Source organism: Coregonus clupeaformis, chromosome 29, assembly GCF_020615455.1.
Source record: "Coregonus clupeaformis isolate EN_2021a chromosome 29, ASM2061545v1, whole genome shotgun sequence".
NCBI classification, from domain to species: Eukaryota; Metazoa; Chordata; class Actinopteri; order Salmoniformes; family Salmonidae; genus Coregonus; species Coregonus clupeaformis.
The window spans coordinates 37,239,685-37,260,109 of NC_059220.1; the positions used below are offsets into that span (position 1 = coordinate 37,239,685).

At 45.2% G+C, this 20,425-nt stretch overlaps 1 protein-coding gene across 4 annotated transcripts in view; it reads right to left on the reverse strand.

Annotated features, from left to right (window-relative positions):
• Window positions 1–20,425, reverse strand: part of LOC121545083 (zinc finger protein 395) — a 32,023-nt gene that overhangs the window by 7,331 nt on the left and 4,267 nt on the right. For 2 of the 4 annotated variants that reach the window (XM_041855463.2, XM_041855465.2), the window contains exons 2-8: window positions 10,514–10,819; window positions 9,357–9,586; window positions 8,554–8,660; window positions 8,243–8,454; window positions 7,993–8,093; window positions 7,474–7,804; window positions 6,230–6,319 (exon numbers count right to left, since the gene is read on the reverse strand). In XM_041855463.2, coding sequence (XP_041711397.2) covers window positions 6,230–6,319; window positions 7,474–7,804; window positions 7,993–8,093; window positions 8,243–8,454; window positions 8,554–8,660; window positions 9,357–9,586; window positions 10,514–10,708 — 1,266 coding nt within the window. In that variant the 5' untranslated portion in view covers window positions 10,709–10,819. Of the gene's footprint in view, window positions 1–6,229; window positions 6,320–7,473; window positions 7,805–7,992; window positions 8,094–8,242; window positions 8,455–8,553; window positions 8,661–9,356; window positions 9,587–10,513; window positions 10,820–17,384; window positions 17,770–20,425 lie in introns of those variants that run through there. The other 2 variants (XM_041855464.2, XM_041855466.2) reach the window with 2 other exon arrangements.

Consider the following 20,425-nt stretch of genomic DNA (forward strand, 5'->3'; position numbering starts at 1 on the left):
GCAATCACAGGTGTTATTCAAGAGAGCTAAGACAACAGCTGGTAATGGCGACAAAGTTTGGGCTGAGGCTAAACATACACAGGATGCAGTACCGTATAAAGGAACAGTCCAGCAGGCATCAGCTGTATAGCTGAGTTATCATAAGGTCCGGTGAACAGCAATAGGAGAGTTCGGAGGTAGTTCGGGGGCTGCTATAACACTAGCGAGCAAGAGGACACGGCTAGCGTGTGCTAGCGGGCCGGGGCTAGCAGATTGATCTTTGTGGTCGACGTCGTAACGGGAAACCTGTTGTAATACGGCCATAACCAAACAGGAAAACGCTCATCCAGAGGCGGCGCTCCTTGTGACCGGGGACTTTAATGCAGGGAAACTTAAATCCGTTTGACCTCATTTCTACCAGCATGTTAAATGTGCAACCAAAGGGAAAAAAAACTTTAGACCACCTTTACTCCACACACAGAGACGCGTACAAAGCTCTCCCTCGCCCTCCATTTGGCAAATCTGACCATAATTCTATCCTCCTGATTCCTGCTTACAAGCAAAAACTAAAGCAGGAAGCACCAGTGACTCGGTCAATAAAAAAATTGTCAGATGAAGCAGACGCTAAGCTACAGGACTGTTTTGCTAGCACAAACTGGAATATGTTCCGGGATTCTTCCGATGGCATTGAGGAGTACACCACATCAGTCACTGGCTTCATCAATAAGTGCATCGATGACGTCGTCCCCACAGTGACAGTACGTACATCCCCCAACCAGAAGCCATGGATTACAGGCAACATCTGCACTGAGCTAAACGGTAGAGCGGGACTCTAACCCGGAAGCTTATAAGAAATCCCACTATGCCCTCCGACGAACAGGCAAAGCGTCAATACAGGACTAAGATCGAATCGTACTACACCGGCTCCGATGCTCGTCTGATGTAGCAGGGCTTGCAAAATATTACAGACTACAAAGGGAAGCACAGCTGCGAGCTGCCCAGTGACACGAGCCTACCAGACGAGCTAAATGACTTCTATGCTCAGTCCCCTCCTGTACTTCCTGTTCACTCATGACTGCATGGACAGGCACGACTCCAACACCATCATTAAGTTTGCCGATGACACAACAGTGGTAGGCCTGATCACCGACAACGACGAGACAGCCTATAGGGAGGAGGTCAGAGACCTGGCCGTGTGGTGTCAGGACAACAACCTCTCCCTGAAAGTGATCAAGACAAAGGAGATGATTGAGGACTACAGGAAAAAGAAGAGGACCGAGCACGCCCCCATTCTCATCGACGGGGCTGTAGTGGAGCAGGTTGAGAGTTTCAAGTTCCTTGGTGTCCACATCACCAACAAACTAACATGGTCCAAGCACACCAAGACAGCCGTGAAGAGCACACAACAAAACCTATTCCCCCTAAGGAGACTGAAAAGATCCTCAAAAGGTTCTACAGCTGCACCATCGAGAGTATCCTGACTGGTTGCATCGCTGCCTGGTATGGCAACTGCTCGGCCTCCGACCACAAGGCACTACAGAGTTTAGTGCATACGACCCAGTACATCACTGGGGCCAAGCTTCCTGCCATCCAGGACTTCTATACCAGGCGGTGTCAGAGGAAGGCCCTAAAAATTGTCAAAGACTCCAGGGTGATGAGAGGTGTTGGGTTTGTATCAGACATAGCGTTTTCCTTGATGGCCAAAAAGCTCAATTTTAGTCTCATCTGACCAGAGTACCTTCTTCCATATGTTTGGGGAGTCTCCCACAAGCCTTTTGGCGAACACCAAACGTGTTTCCTTATTTTTTTCTTTAAGCAATGGCTTTTTTTCTGGCCACTCTTCCATAAAGCCCAGCTCTGTGGAGTGTACGGCTTAAAGTGGACATATGGACAGATACTCCAATCTCCGCTGTGGAGCTTTGCAGCTCCTTCAGGGTTATCTTTGGTCTCTTTGTTGCCTCTCTGATTAATGCCCTCCTTGCCTGGTCCATGAGTTTTGGTGGGCAGCCCTCTCTTGGCAGGTTTGTTGTGGTGCCATATTCTTTCCATTTTTTAATAATGGATATAATGGTGCTCCGTGGGATGTTCAACGTTTCAGATATTTTTTTATAACCCAACCCTGATCTGTACTTCTCCACAACTTTGTCCCTGACCTGTTTGGAGAGCTCCTTGGTCTTCATGGTGCCGCTTGCTTGGTGGTGCCCCTTGCTTAGTGGTGTTGCAGACTCTGGGGCCTTTCAGAACAGGTGTATATATACTGAGATCATGTGACACTTAGATTGCACACAGGTGGACTTTATTTAACTAATTATGTGACTTCTGAAGGTAATTGGTTGCACCAGATCTTATTCAGGTGCTTCATCGCAAAGGGGGTGAATACATATGCACGCACCACATTTCTGTTATTTATTTTTTATAATTTCACTTCACCAATTTGGACTATTTTGTGTATGTCCATTACATGAAATCCAAATAAAAATCAATTTAAATTACAGGTTGTAATGCAACAAAATATGAAAAACGCCAAGGCGAATGAATACTTTTGCAAGGCACTGTAAACAGCTTCTACCCCCAAGCCATACGACTCCTGAACATGTAATCAAATGGCTACCCAGACTATTTGCATCGTTTTTCCATCACAAAAAAAGTATAAAACAATTACAAATATAAGTATATATACAGTACCAGTCAAACGTTTGGACACACGTACTCATTCAAGGGTTTTTCTGTATACAGACAGTCCATCATTACTTTAAGACATGAAGGTCAGTCAATCTGGAACATTTCAAGAACTTTGAACGTTTCTTCAAGTGTAGTCACAAAAACCATCAAGCACTATGATGAAACTGGCTCTCATGAGGACCACCACAGGAAATGAAGACCCAGAGTAACCTCTGCTGCAGAGGAAAAATTCATTCGGGTTAACTGCACCTCAGATTGCAGCCCAAATAAATGCTTCACAGAGTTCAAGTAACAGACACATCTCAACATCAACTGTTCAGAGGAGACTGTGTGAATCAGGCCTTCATGGTCGATTTTTCTGCAAAGAAACCACTACTGAAAGGACACCAATAAGAAGAAGAGACTTGCTTGGGCCAAGAAACACAAGCAATGGACATTAGACCAGTGGAAATCTGTCATTTGGTCTGATGAGTCCAAATTTGAGATTTTTGGTTCCAACCGCCGTGTCTTTGTGAGACGCAGAGTAGGTGACCGGATGATCTCTGCATGTGTGGTTCCCACCGTGAAGCATGGAGGAAGAGGTGTGATGGTGCTTGTGACACTGTCAGTGATTTATTTAGAATTCAAGGCACACTTAACCAGCATGGCTACCACAGCATTCTGCAGCGATACGCCATCCCATCTGGTTTGCGCTTAGTGGGACTATCATTTGTTTTTCAACAGGACAATGACCCAACACACCTCCAGGCTGTGTAATGGCTATTTTACCAAGAAGGAGAGTGATGGAGTGCTGCATCAGATGACCTGGCCTCCACAATCCCCCGACTTCAACCCAATTGAGATGGTTTGGGATGAGTTGGACAGCAGAGTGAAGGAAAAGCAGCCAACAAGTGCTCAGAATATGTGGGAACTCCTTCAAGACTGTTGGAAAAGCATTCCAGGTGAAGCTGGTTGAGAGAATTCCAAGAATTTGCAAAGCTGTCATCAAGGCAAACGGTGGCTATTTGAAGAATCTCAAATATAAAATATATTTTGATTTGTTTAACACTTTTTTGGTTACTACATGATTCCATATGTGTTATTTCATAGTTTTGATGTCTTCACTATTATTCTACAATGTAGAAAATAGTAAAAAGTAAAGAAAAACCCTTGAATGAGTAGGTGTGTCCAAACTTTGAATGGTATTTATATATATATATATATATATATATATATATATATATATATATATATATATATATATATTACACTATTTGGACTTAGGCAACCTGAAAAAACACATGTGGCCCGCCCAAGGATTTCAATTGTAGTAAAATACCTGTATACAATGCTGCATATAATTACTGCAGATGTGAACTGAACTGTGTAGATAAATCTGGTGCAATGCATTTGTTGTGGATGGTCCCTGGCAAATATACTAATCAAATCAATTAGGACATATTGCATTTGATGTTGACGTCTCACAATACTACAAGGTAACAGTCCAGCAAAACAACACAGATAAATTAGCAAGGAAACTCTTAATTCATTATTTTAGCATTACATTTTAGTCATTTAGCAGACGCTCTTATCCAGAGCGACTTACAGTTATTGAGTGCATACATTTTTCATAACCTGAAAAATGCCCCCCATGGGAATCGAACCCACAACCCAGGCATTGCAAACGCCATGCTCTACCAACTGAGCTACACGGGGCATTCATGACAAACGATCTGTCCAAATTGTCCAAATGCAATGCATATTTAGTGCACATAAATTTTAACAATCCATGTTTACTGCTGAAAGGGTATCTGCATTGATTGTTCTTTGTGTGCAATGCAGCTGATCTGCGGCAGTGACTTGATCGTGCCATTGACCACGTGTTGTTTACAACACATAAAAATGACCCCCAGTTCCTACTAACGATCGATAGGTGGCAGTGATGTAGCATCACAGAATGGGAGTCTATGGGCCAGTGGAGACAAAAGGCAGTTTGGTGATGGAAAATATTATCAAATCAACAAGGGGATTGCCTGGTAAATATCCATGACATGCTTTTGGCAGTATAGAGCAGCTCTGGAGGCAGGGCACTAAATCTATCCTATAAAACAAGCGCTCTTTGTCCCTGATGGACTGACTTCTATTCCACAAACACATACTGGCAAAGGCTCTGTAGGGGGAAATGTTTTTGCAAATGCACGCTTTTCAAGCATATATGTGATGAATTCAGAACACTTGGAGATATGGAAAGTTCTGTGTTTAAAGGGCAAACATTCATAATCCAAGTGAAAATAGCATATACCTGGACATACAGCATGAAACATGAACAGCAATTGTGGTGTTCTTAACTGAGTGTGTATAAGTTAATTATCTATGGGAATTTCCCTTGAGATTATCCTATTGGATTCTACAGTCAGGGTTGCGTTCAAGAGCCTCAGGAGTCAGGGTTGCGGTCATTGTCATTTCTTTCATTGCTATACCAACACATTTCTTTCTAGGTGCATTTGTGTTACATCAGCTGAGGCGCTGGATGGCGGAGTTTGTGAATTTGAGACCATTCCTTTGGTCCCAAAGTGCAAACTCTACCCACCCGGTACACCAGGGTCGTTCAACCAATTCTGTGCCTTTTGAGATGTGTAACTTTGTGAAAAAAATGTTGATTTCACCCAATTTTAACATTCTGTCATAAAGAGCACATGTTCAACTCAATAAAAAACTAGTTTTCCCCATCTAAAGAGGTTAAATAAATAAAATACTAAAGTAAGTGCCTATTAAGTGCCAAATAAAGTAACAGGGTTGACCGTAACAGGGTTGACAATTTAAACTTAAATCATCCATAAATCTCCTTGTGACATGGGGAAATGGAAGCTTGTTGTGTGCAACAGGGAGGGGCAATTGAATGCAAGCCCCCCCAAAAAAAAAGAAATAGTTAAACCATTTCTAGCCTGTCTATCTATGGGTTACAGGGTTGACGTGTTATTCTCGACCCACTCAGTTTTCCTCCACAAAACACCAGAAATTGGCCAAAAAAGAGTAGAACCAGCTCACCTACTTTTACAATATGATTTGTCTATTATAAGTTCAATGTTTCTTTTGAAAAAAATCTTGGTAGGCTTACTATATATTAAAACGGGAGTTTAGTTCACGTAACAGGGTTAACCTTAAAATGAGGGACAGGTTTTTTTTAACCTTTAAATTAGTCAATAATCACATTAAATAAATAATAATCTTCAGAAATGACTTTGTCAAAGCAACAAAATAACTAGGGCTTTACAATGATGGTGAAAACTTGGAGAAATGTTGGGGTTAAGGATTGGGATTAAAATCTTCCTGGAAGTCACAGAGAGTGCACTGAGGGACATGTCAAAAAGTTTTTATTCATAATTAAAAAATCAGATTTATTGAATTCTCCATGTGGTCTATATTAAAGGGCATTTCATTGAATAACAGGCTTTTCAAATTCAATATTGGTGCACAATTTCTACTTAAAATATCAAAGGGATGCAAAAGGCAGTCATTTCGTGGAACAACCCACCAGGCAAGGTAAAACGAATGCATCCTATCGTTTTAAATCAGAATGCAAGCCTACCTGTCTTGGTTGGGGGGTGGAGGTGGGTGTGGTCCAACGGCAGGAGGAGACAGAGACGGGTGGCGCCACCACCTGGACTGAAGCAGGAGCCTGCAGAGGTAAACAATATGGTCAATGGTTGCGATCAGGTGGGATCATTAAATGCAAAATACAAAACAAAAGGCTGTATAACCACTTGCAAAACAATACAGAGTTTTCAATAAGTGCTCATAGTTTTTCTTCCCAATTTTGTGATATCCAATTGGTAGTTACAGTCTTGTCCCATCACTGCAACTCCCGTATGGACTCGGGAGAGGCGAAGGTCGAGAGACATGCGTCCTCCGAAACAAAACCCTGCCAAGCCGCACTGCTTCTTGACACACTGCTCGCTTAACCAGCCGCATCAATGTATCGGAGGAAACACCGTACAACTGGCGACCGTGTCAGCGTGCATGCGCCCGGCCCGCCACAGCAGTCGCTAGAGCGCGACGGGACAAGGACATCCCGGCCGGCCAAACCCTCCCCTAACCCGGACGACGCTGGGCCAATTGTGCGTCGCCTAATGGGTCTCCCGGTCACGGCCGGGTGCGACACAGCCCGGGATCAAACCCGGATCTGTAGTGACACCTCAAGCACTGCAGTGCCTTAGACAGCAGCGCCACTCGGGAGGCCCTGCTTGTAATGTATTTCACTCAAGAAACATTTGTTTTCCACTTATTATGTCCAGAACAGAGAAAATGTAGACATTTATTAAGTACAGTAAACCACCATGTTCACAAAATGGTTATCTCCTACAGACGGTGGGCATCGAGGCATTCAGTTACTGTTCGATTGAACGTTAGAATGGGCAAAACCAGTGAAGTAAGCGACTTTGAGCGTGGTATGATCGTTGGTGCCAGGTGCGCCGGTTCCAGTATCTCAGAAACGGCCGGCCTCCTGGGCTTTTCACGCACGACAGTGTCAAGGGTTTATCGAGAATGGTGCGCCAAACAAAAAACATCTGTCAAGAATCGTGCTAGCTAACAGGCGGTCCACAAACAGGCAAATAACGGTGCAATACAACAGTGGTGTGCAGAACGGCATCTTGGAACACACAACTTGTTGGTCCTTGTCACGGATGGGCTATTGCAGCAGATGACCACACCGGGTTCCACTCCTATCAGCTAAAAACAAGAAGAAGCGGCTCCAGTGGGCACACGATCACCAACACTGGACAACTGAGTGGAAAAACATTGCCTGTTGGGGAACCCTGTCCTAGTGCCTACCTGGTAGGAGTGCTCAGAGTGGACCTGCCCGAAGCACCCTGGGGTGGAGGGGGCAGACTGGCTGAGCTGGATGGGCTGGGGGCTCACTTCTGTGGGGGAGTCTCCTCCAGCTCCTGCTCCTACCCCTGGTTCCCCTGGTCCTACCCCAGAGGGAGAGGAGCTGGAGGGGAAGGCGCAGGCCAACCAGGGGGTGATGGTGCTAGTGGTAGGGATGGGGGGTTGGGTGGAGACCACAGGAGGTGGGGTGAGGGGCTGCAGCTCCCGCTGGTGGATCTCTGTGTAGTAGAAGTCCTCCTCGCTGTGGGAGCAACGCTCATGCTCACCACTCTGGCTGTGGGAGGGAAAGCACATAGATATACAGTACATAGATTAATGCAACTGTTGTTTTTTTGTATTCTTCTGCCACTACCACTGCTAGTAGAAGCACTCCACATCATCTAATAATACAAGTATTTTATAAAGCTTTGTGGATACATAATTGGCAATGTTATTGTCATGGGCTTATCCCTACACACTTACCCCAGGTGCAGGGTACGGATGTGACGTTTAATCCCCACGACAGACGTCAGAATCTTCCCACAGTTGGGCCACAGACACCTGTAGGCCACCTTCACTGAGTTCTGGAGGGAGGAAACACAAGTTCACAGGTAAGCAATGTTGATGGAACTGACTCAACTTTAAATTAAGAACAAATAGCTGATTGCTGATGTGTTTTCCAGTCAATTCTGATCAATTTTAGCAAGGCTGTTTCTGTGACTACCCTACTCACCCTGCGTTTCCGTGGTGCAGGCTCGTCAAACAGCACCTGCTCCAGCTCCATTTCCAATCCCTCATCAGTGGGTGTGGCCAGGCTGTGACCTTCTGTCTCTGTGATTGGCGGAGATGGGGCCGGGCTTCTGTAGCCACGGTCACAGCTCCAGTAGCCACTGCTGCCGCTGTCTGAGAGTTCCCCGCCTCCGCACTCCATACCTGTAGAGCCTGCTGTACACACACACAGACACATATTTGATTAGACCTTCAATGATTGACAAAAAATGGACAGGAAAAATATAACTAAGAGCTTATCAATCAATGATTTACCTATGACTGTGTCTCTCTGAGGTGGGCTCTGAACAAGAGGGCTGCAGGACAGGCTGGTCAGAACCAGGGCTGCCATCATCTCATCCATATCCAGTGACTCTGGACTCCTGTAGCAGGAGTAGGGAGAAAGGGGAGAGAGATTAGGTCAATTTACACTGAGAGAAAGAGAGCAAAAGAGAGAGCGAGAAGAAGAGGAAGAGACAGGAGCATGCATACCCTGCCCCTCATTAATTCACACACATGCCCAACCTCACACACACTACAATACACTACCCTTACCTCCCCACACTACAACACACTACCCTTACCTCACACACTACATTACATTACCCTTACCTCCCCACACTACATACATTACACTACCGTTACCTCCCCACACTACATTACACTACCCTTACCTCACACACTACATTACACTACCCTTACCTCCCCACACTACATTACACTACCCTTACCTCCCCACACTACATTACACTACCCTTACCTCCCCACACTACATTACACTACCCTTACCTCCCCACACTACATTACACTACCCTTACCTCCATACACTACATTACACTACCGTTACCTCCCCACACTACATTACACTACCCTTACCTCCCCACACTACATTACACTACCCTTACCTCCCCACACTACATTACACTACCGTTACCTCCCCACACTACATTACACTACCCTTACCTCCATACACTACATTACACTACCCTTACCTCCACACACTACATTACACTACCCTTACCTCCCCACACTACATTACACTACCCTTACCTCCACACACTACATTATCCTACCCTTACCTCCTGGGCACATTGGGCACATCGATGCAGGAGGACACTTGGTGTGGTCTGCCTGTGCTCTGTGTTGCAGTAGGAGGTTGAGGAGGGACAGCGGGGGAGGTCCAGACGTCCTGTAGTTTCCTCAGGACATGCTGTCCCAGAGCAGGCAGTAGGATAGCCACCTCATTATCCACATGGTTGTGTTGCTCCACCACCCCAGTGCACTCACGCCCTCCACACAACACATACACCTGAGGTGGGAGGGAGGGGTTAGAGACAGTGACGTGTTAAATCAGGGAGGGAGAGGGAGGGAGGGAGCAAGAGAGAGAGCGAGAGAGAGAGGCAGAGCGAGAGACAGACAGAGAGAGAGTGATAGAGACGTACAACGACAAGTCAAAAACAACAAGTCAGAGTTAGTGTTAAGCTAGGGGGAGAGTGGTGCGAAAGGCATAGCAAGACAGAGAAAGAAAAAGAGAAAGACCGATATAAAAGCAAGAGAGAGAGCGATGCCTTGAGGTACTCGTGCCAATGTGGCCATCAAACAGCACAGTGGACAAAGGCAGAGTGACAGAATGACAGTGGACTGCTGCCCAGCCTGTTCACCTGAGGGAGGAGTGACATACTGTAGATGAGAAAAGATGGGATAGAGGCCAAGAGATACAGATGTACATCAACACTGAAAACGAGGGAAAGATAATGGGAAAGATAATGACAGCCAGACAGATTGGCTGTTTTTCTCTCAAGCAGAAAACAGAAGGCTGAGACCATATGGGGTATAGATACAGATATTGGATCTTAATTTGATCACCCTGTTGCAGGAAATTGAAAACGTGTAGTGTATTTGAGGTTTAGGCTTCAGAATGTTGTAATTTCCACTTTGAAATTTCAGACATGATTTTCCCTTACGAAAAATGTATCAACCCCTACAAAAATGTCCATTCATTATAATAATTTCTTGTTGCTGCAGGATTCTTAAATTGGCTCAAATTAAGATCCTACATCTGTAGTAGTTATGAAATGTTACATAAGAACAGTGCATTCCACTTTTTCTCCCTCCCTCTCTTCTCTCACCTACCCTCTGTCGTTTTAGCCCGTTCTCTCCTCTACCGTCATCACTCTCCCCCTCTCTCTCCCTCCCCCTTCTCTACCCACCCCTCCCTGTCTCCCCTCTCCCTCACCTTCTGTCCAGGGTGTAGTTTGTAGTTGAACCTGCTGAGATGCTGGGGCCCTGGTGGTCCCATGGTTGGGCTCCCCACGCCCCCCTCAGGTTCCCCGTGGCCCCCTGTCTCCAGTGTGCTCTCCATGGAGGGGCAGGAGGTACACACCAATGCCCCTAGGGGGGAACGCTTCCCCAGACGAGTCTTGGGTAACATGGTTGGGAGTAACACTTTGTCTGTAGACTCAGAAGATCTATTGAGGTTTGGTTCTCTGGGAAAATGGCAAAGACTGGTCGTAGAATAGGACGGAGTGAGAGAGAGGAACAGCTGAAAGAGAAGAAACAAGATTGGAGAAACATCTTCTGCGATACTTCTGCGATACTTCTGCGATACGAATTGAATCCAGCCCTTAGAAATTGACCATCTGCTTTCAATACATTATATAACAAAGAAAATCATTGTGCTCCATTTGCTATTGTATTTCACGCTTCAAAGCCCTATAGAGTTGCCTTCATTGACATAGTCATATCTGTCCAGATGCATGTGTTGATGCCATGAACCTTGATGGATTGATTAAATGTGCGGGGAAGGCATTCTTGGTAGCTAATAACATCACTGTTTTTCGTCAGAACTTGAATGAACACCCGTCTCAGACCACAATCTACCGCCATCCCACCTCCTCCCCTTAAACGCTCTGGGTTGAAATTGCTCCTGATCATGGATAAGATTATCATATCCCCCAACCCTATCCTTGACCATTAGAGGGATAAAAACACGTTTGACCCCAAATCAGTGGGTGGAGGCGACCCCTTTTTTTTCACCGCCCACTAACTATATACTGTATGTGTGGTGGCTTGGGATTAGCTGGCTCAAGCAAACAGAGCTACAACTAGTGTTGCACGGTATAGTGAAACCTCTGTACTTTTTCAATACTAGAACATGAAAAACTGTTTGGTACTAGAATTATTTTTACTTGCGGTATTTCTGTTAAATGTGTCTCATGGATCAAGCTTGTCTATATCAGCGCAGCTTCACTTACTCATTGCTAGCCTGCACTGGGAGTCTGGGCTGCATCGTGTTAGCACCCCACTCATGCTGAACAGAAGTTAACAGTCTTGAATAATGGCGAAGGGTGCAATTCGTTGCGTTTATGCATGTGGTCATTCTCGCATCTGCAGGAACCCCTCTTGATACTTCTATTGTTACATTTTTAAGCTAGGACAGGTGGGAGATGGGGACGATCCAGTACAGTAGGTATCATGAGGGACATACTCTTTTCACGCCACTTCGATACAAAGTCATTTTTGCTAACCCTAAACCCTTTCCTAACCTTAACCTCAGTCTCCTAACCTGCTACGTTAATTCTCCTAACCTGCTGCGTAAGTTCTCCTAACCTGCTACAAAAAAGTAACTTCAGTATCGAAGTGGCGTTGGATGCCAACCACCGATAACCCCACAGAAGAAGAAGAGCACTGTCGGGCACTGTTGAGGGCGAGGGCAGGTGTTCGGAAGGCAGGAGCGAAGGACACTGTGTGTTAGCTAGCTAGTCCTACGGGTGACTCTGGTACACTGCAGGTGGGAGGCGACTAGCAAGCTAGCTAGTCGCTAACTCGCAAGATGTCACCCCCGTCTCCCGCCTGCTGTGTACCGGAGTAGGTAATGGGAACCGGTAAACAGTGGGTGTGTTCGAACAGTAAGCCTAATGCAGCCGACTGTAGACAAAAGTTGGCGAGTGAAGTCGGGGGGGGGTGCATCTGCGACAGCCGAAAGTTGAACACTGTAGTGGTTTTCCAACAGCAAGGCTCAGATCAACTCAACATGGAAGTGTCAACATAGCTGCTATTGTTTATAAAAGTTTTTCTTTATAAATGTAGAAATAAACTTCTCTATACCCCCCATACTCACAAAATGAAAACATAGTGTGTGTGTGTACAATTAATTGGATAGAGAGGTCTCAAATATCACTTTCATTTATAGCCTATCCCCTGTAGCTTTAGAATCATGGCAAAGTTAGTTCCTGTTTCAGTCATGTCTTTGACCACGTTCGCGTGGGTCAAACAAAAACACCCTAATGATTGGTTGTTAAATACTGCCTCCCACAATGCAGGGGATGGCTGCATGGTGCAGTTGGTGAGAAGCAACTGCAGTGACTTGAAGGCGACTTCATAAAAAACTGCATGACCTTTGATCACATGATTTTTGTAAAGTTCATGCAGTCGACATGTAGTCACAAGTCGTTAAAAAAAAATTATACCCATAATGCAACACACTTTGAAAGGCGGTGACCAACATTGGTCAACGTCTTGACAAAAGTGATCTGCTTGAATGCGCCCAGTGTTCTTCGCACCTGCCTGTCGGGCACTGTTTTCCCGCAGTTCTGTTAACGACGATGGGGGCAGGTGTTCGGCAGGTGGGAACGAAGGACTGTGTGCTAGCTAGTTCTAGGAGGACTCCGGTACACAGCATGAGGGAGGCGGGGGCAACACTGTGCTAGCTAACTAGCAAGCTAGCTAGCACACGGTGTCACTAACTAGCAAGCTAGCTAGTACATGGTGTCGCCCCCGCCTCCCGCCTGCTGTGCACCAGAGTAGCTAGCGGGAGGTGTGGTCGACCGGTAGACAATGTCCTTCGCCCCCGCTTGTCGGGCACTGTTTTCCCGCTGTTCTGTTAACGATGGTGAGGGAAGGTGTTCGGTAGGCGAGAGCGAAGGACAATGTTGAATGTGAAGAACACATTCCAAAGAGTCACACAAGCATGAAGATGTCGTGCTCGAGGGGGGGGCCTTCATGCAGGAACCAATGGGATGCTCGAGCGGGGGGCCTTTATGAAAGAACCGATGGGATGCTCGTGGGAGGGCGTTCCTGCAGATGCAGGAAGGCCCACATGCAGGAACGCCCCGAATTGCAGACTATTAGAATAATGCGACGCAGCATGTAGAAATGTTCGCAAAAAAACAATGTCCATACAGGCTAGAACACTTTACAGTGACCACGTTTACATGCACATCAGTATCCCATTTTTATTCGGTATACTCAAGTACTCTGTTTTATAAACATCATATCCCATTTACAATAACCCGAAAAAGCTTGTGTCCCGGTTATGAGAAACCCGGATAAGATGCCTGGGATATGCTGATCTAAGACGGGATACTGTGGCATGTAAACATCTTATCCCGTTTACTGTTGTTTTTGCGGTCTGCGCAGGCTCTGTTTTGCATATCATGGGTGTTGTGTGATTATGTTTTCATCTGATTGTCAAACAAATCACTTCAAAAATAAGGCTATCTGTGCAGTTCCATCCACCATAATAATTTAGCCTACTATAATAAATGTAGTATGAATTAAATTAAGTTTCTGCTTATAATTTCCGACATTTGGTATGCCATTTTTTTGTCAACTGTATTTTGATACATGCAGCTTCTCTTCTGTCATAACTTGTTGCCCCAGAAGACTAAATAAAGTAGTGCTCATCAGAATAATGTCTTACATCGATAGAATGAATGCATTAGTAATCTAGTTAACACAGGTAAAGTTGTCTGTTTCGTTTAGGGACCGGGGAGAAAAAGCAATAACTCAAAAACAGTGGAAAACGGAAATTAGGAAATGAAAAGCTGAGTAAAGGACGAATCACATTTCTGATAAGACTTCAGTTCATCTTGGGTGCATATTTTATGTGGTTCAAATACTGTCTGCTTGCAAAGATAACACATTACACGTGCATTCGCATTTTCTCAAGCGATGCTGAAAGAAATAAATCATATTTCTCCACTCCTATTCCCGAGACAAAATTAACATTTGTTGTATAATTTCACTGCAAGAAATACATAATTCTGCAGGAGTTAATATTATATTCCGCTACATGAGAGAGGTTATAGGCTTACAGTCAGCTTCCATATTTGAGTTACTATTTCATTTAACCCATTTTAACTTAAATTAGGAATATTCTGTTTATTCATGGATACTGGGAAACTCATGAGCGGGATATCAAAGGTACATGTAAACAGCTTATCCCGAATAAAATGTTAAGAGTGATATGAGCTACTATCTGGAATACTGTGTGCATGTAAACGTGGTCAGTGGATGAAGATACCGGTAGCTTCCAGCTTTGTAGGCTTTCCTTGCTAGCTGACAGCTAAAGCTAACATCAATCCACTACCCAAGTACTTTGTTTGTGAATCACATAACTATACAAAAGTGATAAACTTCTTAAAAATAGTCTTTGATAGGCTGAAATATTTTTTAAGTACTTTTCTCAGTACTTAAACATTTTGCAAACCATAACGCAAAATATGTTGATTTCAAAGCTGATTGCCACCAAAAGCATTAGTCATTCACTTACAATGGGGGAAAAGGGTTTTTATTCAGCCACCAATTGTGCAAGTTCTCCCACTTAAAAAGATGAGAGAGGCCTGTAATTTTCATCATAGGTACACGTCAACTATGACAGACAAATTGAGGAAAACAAATCCAGAAAATCACATTGTAGGATTTTAAATGAATTTATTTGCAAATTATGGTGGAAAATAAGTATTTGGTCACCTACAAACAAGCAAGATTTCTGGCTCTCACAGACCTGTAACTTCTTCTTTAAGAGGCTCCTCTGTCCTCCACTCCTTACCTGTATTAATGGCACCTGTTTGAACTTGTTATCAGTATAAAAGACACCTGTCCACAATCTCAAACAGTCACACTCCAAACTCCACTATGGCCAAGACCAAAGAGCTGTCAAAGGACACCAGAAACAAAATTGTAGACCTGCACCAGGCTGGGAAGACTGAATCTGCAATAGGTAAGCAGCTTGGTTTGAAGATATCAACTGTGGGAGCAATTATTAGGAAATGGAAGACATACAAGACCACTGATAATCTCCCTCGATCTGGGGCTCCACACAAGATCTCACCCCGTGGGGTCAAAATGATCACAAGAACGGTGAGCAAAAATCCCAGAACCACACGGGGGACCTAGTGAATGACCTGCAGAGAGCTGGGACCAAAGTAACAAAGCCTACCATCAGTAACACATTACGCCGCCAGGGACTCAAATCCTGCAGTGCCAGACGTGTCCCCCTGCTTAAGCCAGTACATGTCCAGGCCCGTCTGAAGTTTGCTAGAGTGCATTTGGATGATCCAGAAGAGGATTGGGAGAATGTCATATGGTCAGATGAAACCAAAATATAACTTTTTGGTAAAAACTCAACTCGTCGTGTTTGGAGGACAAAGAATGCTGAGTTGCATCCAAAGAACACCATACCTACTGTGAAGCATGGGGGTGGAAACATCATGCTTTGGGGCTGTTTTTCTGCAAAGGGACCAGGACGACTGATCCGTGTAAAGGAAAGAATGAATGGAACCATGTATCGTGAGATTTTGAGTGAAAACCTCCTTCCATCAGCAAGGGCATTGAAGATGAAACGTTGCTGGGTCTTTCAGCATGACAATGATCCCAAACACACCGCCCGGGCAACGAAGGAGTGGCTTCGTAAGAAGCATTTCAAGGTCCTGGAGTGGCCTAGCCAGTCTCCAGATCTCAACCCCATAGAAAATCTTTGGAGGGAGTTGAAAGTCCGTGTTGCCCAGCGACAGCCCCAAAACATCACTGCTCTAGAGGAGATCTGCATGGAGGAATGGGCCAAAATACCAGCAACAGTGTGTGAAAACCTTGTGAAGACTTACAGAAAACGTTTGAGCTGTGTCATTGCCAACAAAGGGTATATAACAAAGTATTGAGAAACTTTTGTTATTGACCAAATACTTATTTTCCACCATAATTTGCAAATAAATTCATTAAAAATCCTACAATGTGATTTTCTGGGAAAAAAATTCTCAATTTGTCTGTCATAGTTGACGTGTACCTATGATGAAAATTACAGGCCTCTCTCATCTTTTTAAGTGGGAGAACTTGCACAATTGGTGGCTGACTAAATACTTTTTTTCCCCACTGTATTTGGACTCTCTATCACATCTCTCCCAAAGATTATCAGCAAATGACGTCATTACTGGTTAAAGAGACAGTGTACATTTTGATAAAAGAAGCTACTTCTATGCAAATGATGTTGATCAGTACAATACAATAAGTCCCAAATGGAAGGGAAACAGATTGTTTGTCATCTGTAGCCCCATGAAATCAGGCAAAACAAGCTCAATAACTCAATGTATGCACACACCTATTGAATATGCATTACCTGTATTGTGGATAGGCCTAGGGTACATCTTGATTTACCCAGTTTATCAATAGAGATTTACCATTTACATTATTACCATAATGTAGTTACATTGGTAAAAACAAAGTAAAATTGATTGTAAGATTGTATAATTGATTCATTAATGCATACATGGCTGTCTGAATTATTTGGGGATGTAAAAACAATTATAATGTCATGATATTGAACTCAAAAGATGCCCAAAGGTTGTCGTGGTATCGTTTTGGTATCGAGCATCGTGATGGTATCGAGTATTGTGATACTAAACCTTGTATCAATATCGAAGTCAAAATTCTGGTATCATGACAACACTAATTACCACACAAATATTTACCCATGATTACCTATTTTGGAGCCCCTCTATTTCGGACACTGTGGTTCATCATTAAGTTTGCCTTGACACTTCTTTAAAGAGAGGGAGGGCTGGTTGCTGGTCAGACCTCCTACACACAGAGCTAAAGTTAGCTGTAATTCAACATCCCAATGGAATGTGTGGGTCTACCTTAGGTTTTAAGATACAATTACACAACAGTAGCCTGTAAATATTATCTTCAAACCAGACAGTATATTAATTACATAGTTATTACAAAAGAGTGACCTACTAATGACTATTTCTACTTGTTAAATTGCATGTTATTCAAGTTACACTGCACATATTCAAAATACACGTTACGTCAAAATGCTTTGTATTTACCCTGCTTAGGAAAAAGGCTAAAAGTCAAGACAGTGCTCCAATAATAGTCTCCAATAAGTCTCCATCAGTATCCAATCAGTCTCTAATAAGTCTCCAATAAGTTGAGGTGGGATTCTTCAATAATAGTATCCCAATAATTCCTGCAAAGTGATTCTACCTCTAACCCCATCAACTCATTCTACCACCAATCACCCTTCCCGTCTCACGTAGTCAATAAAATCACTATTTGGATGTCATCATGATAACTGATGCAAGTCTCAATACCAGAGAGCAAGACAGTGAGTCATCCCTTCTACAGAGTACAGAAGAAGAATTTACAGGTGGGAAAGATTTGGGGTGGGGAGTGTGGAGTGGAGTGCAGGGTGGGGGAGAGAGGAGGGGAGTGTGTGTGTGTGTGTGTGTGTGTGTGTGTGTAAGCAACACCAATGCCACCAGAGAAGCCAAAGACAGTATTACAGATCTTAATTTCAAATGGATTGGTCACATGTGCCGAATACAACAGGTGTAGACTTTACAGTGAAATGCTTACTTACGAGCCCATTCCCAACAATGCAGAGGTAAAAAGTAAGATCGCAAAATAGTAACACAATAAAAACAATAACGAGGCTATACATAGAAGGAGTACCAGTACCATGTCAATGTGCAGGGGTATGAGGTATCTGAGGTAATACAGTATGTGTCACGACTTCCGCCGAGGCTGCCCTCCCTCCTGGTTCGGGCAGGCTTCGGCGTTCGTCGTCACCGGAGTACTAGCTACTGCCGATCCCAATCTCATCACTCCACTTGTCATGTCTTGTCAATCACACACACCTGTTGCTCATTCCCCTAATTAGTATTTGTATACGTGTTCCCTCTGTTCCCCTTGTCTTTGTGAGGGATTGTTTGTTGTGAGAGCGTGTAGCTCGGTTGAGCTACATTTCACTGTGTTATTGCCTATGTGGATGTTTTTCCCTTGTATAGTTTCGTTTGACGCTTGGGGCATTTGATTTATGCAAACGGATTAAACTCTGGACTTCGGTATTTTACCTCCTGCGCCTGACTCCTTATTTCACACCTCGTCACAGAATCACTCACCTGATCTGATATGGAGTCAGCAGGAGAAGACCGTATGCCTGGAGTTGTGGCACGGGTCCAGGAGCATTCCTCGATGTTGGCCAGCTTGGGGGAAACGATGGATCGGGTTCTTCAGGTAGTAGAACGCCTGAAGAGGAGAGGATCCGATCTATCGAGACCAGCTGGTCAACCGGATCCAGCCCCTACACCCCAGCCCCTGGAGGGATCCAGATATCCCGGCCACCGGCGTTTGATGGGACGGCAGCGCGATGCAAGGGATTTCTACTCCAACTGGAGTTGTATTTCTCCAGCATCAGGCCGGAGCCCCGGGAGCGGGAGAAGGTATCCGTCCTCATTTCCTGCCTTTGTGGGAGAGCCCTGGAGTGGGCCAACGCGGTGTGGAATGAGGGAGGTACCGCGTTGGAGAACTACGGGGAGTTTGCTCGCCTCTTTCGGGCCGTTTTTGATCACCCGCCTGAGGGTTGAGAGGTGAACGACTGGTTCATCTGAGGCAGGGGACGAGGACCGCTCAGGACTACGCGCTGGAGTTCCGAATGCTGGCAGCGGGGTCCGGGTGGAACGAACGGGCCCTGATAGACCATTTCCGGTGCCACCTAAGGGAGGACGTCCGACGGGAGCTAGCCTGCCAGGATGCCATGCTATTGTTCTCCCAACTGGTGGACATGGCCATCCGGCTGGACAATCTGCTAGCAGCCAGAGGACGTCCTGGTAGGGGTCTGCCCGTTCCCACTCCGGAAGACTCTGACCCCGTGCAGATGGAGCTGGGGGGAGCCGCCGGTCGAGAGAGTGCAGGAGGACAGCGACAGTGCCACTCTGGTGGCACGAAGGGCCAATCCACCTCACGTCGCAGTCAACGTTCTTTTGGGTCTGGAGGCGGTAGACAGGGTACTCACACATCACCCCAGGTAACGAAAACCCAAACGTGTTCAGAGCCCTTTGCGGCGCACTGTACTTTATCTATCTCCTTTCACGATCACTTGGTAGGTTCCCAGTGTAAGGAGCTAGTTGATTCAGGCGCAGCTGGGAATTTTATGGACAGAGCATTTGCACACCGTCAAGGCATTTCATTGGTTCCCCAACCATTCCACTCCCCATCAGAGCACTTGATAGTCGACCATTAGGGCCCGGGTTGGTTAAGGAAGTTACGGTACCAGTCACCATGATTACGCAGGAGACACATGTTGAGCAGATCACCTTTTTGACTATTGAGTCTCCAGCTTACCCTGTAGTCTTGGGTATCCCGTGGTTAGCCCTTCACAACCCCAATTTCTCATGGCCGCAGAGGGTTCTTACGGGGTTGTCGCGTGAGTGTCCGGGTAGGTGTCTAGGTGTTTCCGTTGGTGCGACCACGGTGGAAAGTCCAGACGGTACCCCCACCATGCGCATTCCCCCCGAATACCATGATCTGGCGCTCGCGTTTTCCAAGACGCAAGCGACTAAATTACCACCTCATCAGGAGGGGGATTGCGCGATAAACCTTCGGGTAGACGCTGTACCTCCCAGGAGTCATGTGTATCCCCTGTCGCAGGCTGAAGCGGAGGCTATGGAAATATACGTCACCGAGTCCCTGCGCCAGGGGTATATACAGTACGTCCCTCCACTTCACCTGCCTCCTCGAGTTTCTTCTTTGTGAAGAAGAAAAATGGCGGTTTACGCCCGTGCATTGATTATCGACCACTGAATAATGTGACGTATGATTTAGTTATCCTCTTCCCCTCATTCCTTCAGTGATTGAGTCAATGCATGGGGCCCATTTTTTCACCAAATTAGATCTCAGGAGTGCCTACAACCTGGTGTGTATTTGGGAAGGGGATGAGTGGAAAACAGCATTCAGCACAACCTCTGGGCATTATGAATACCTGGTGATGCCCTACGGTTTGATGAATGCTCCATCCATTTTCCAGTCCTTTGTGAACAAGGTGTTTCGGGACATGCTTGGTCGCGGTGTGGTGGTCTACATCGATGAC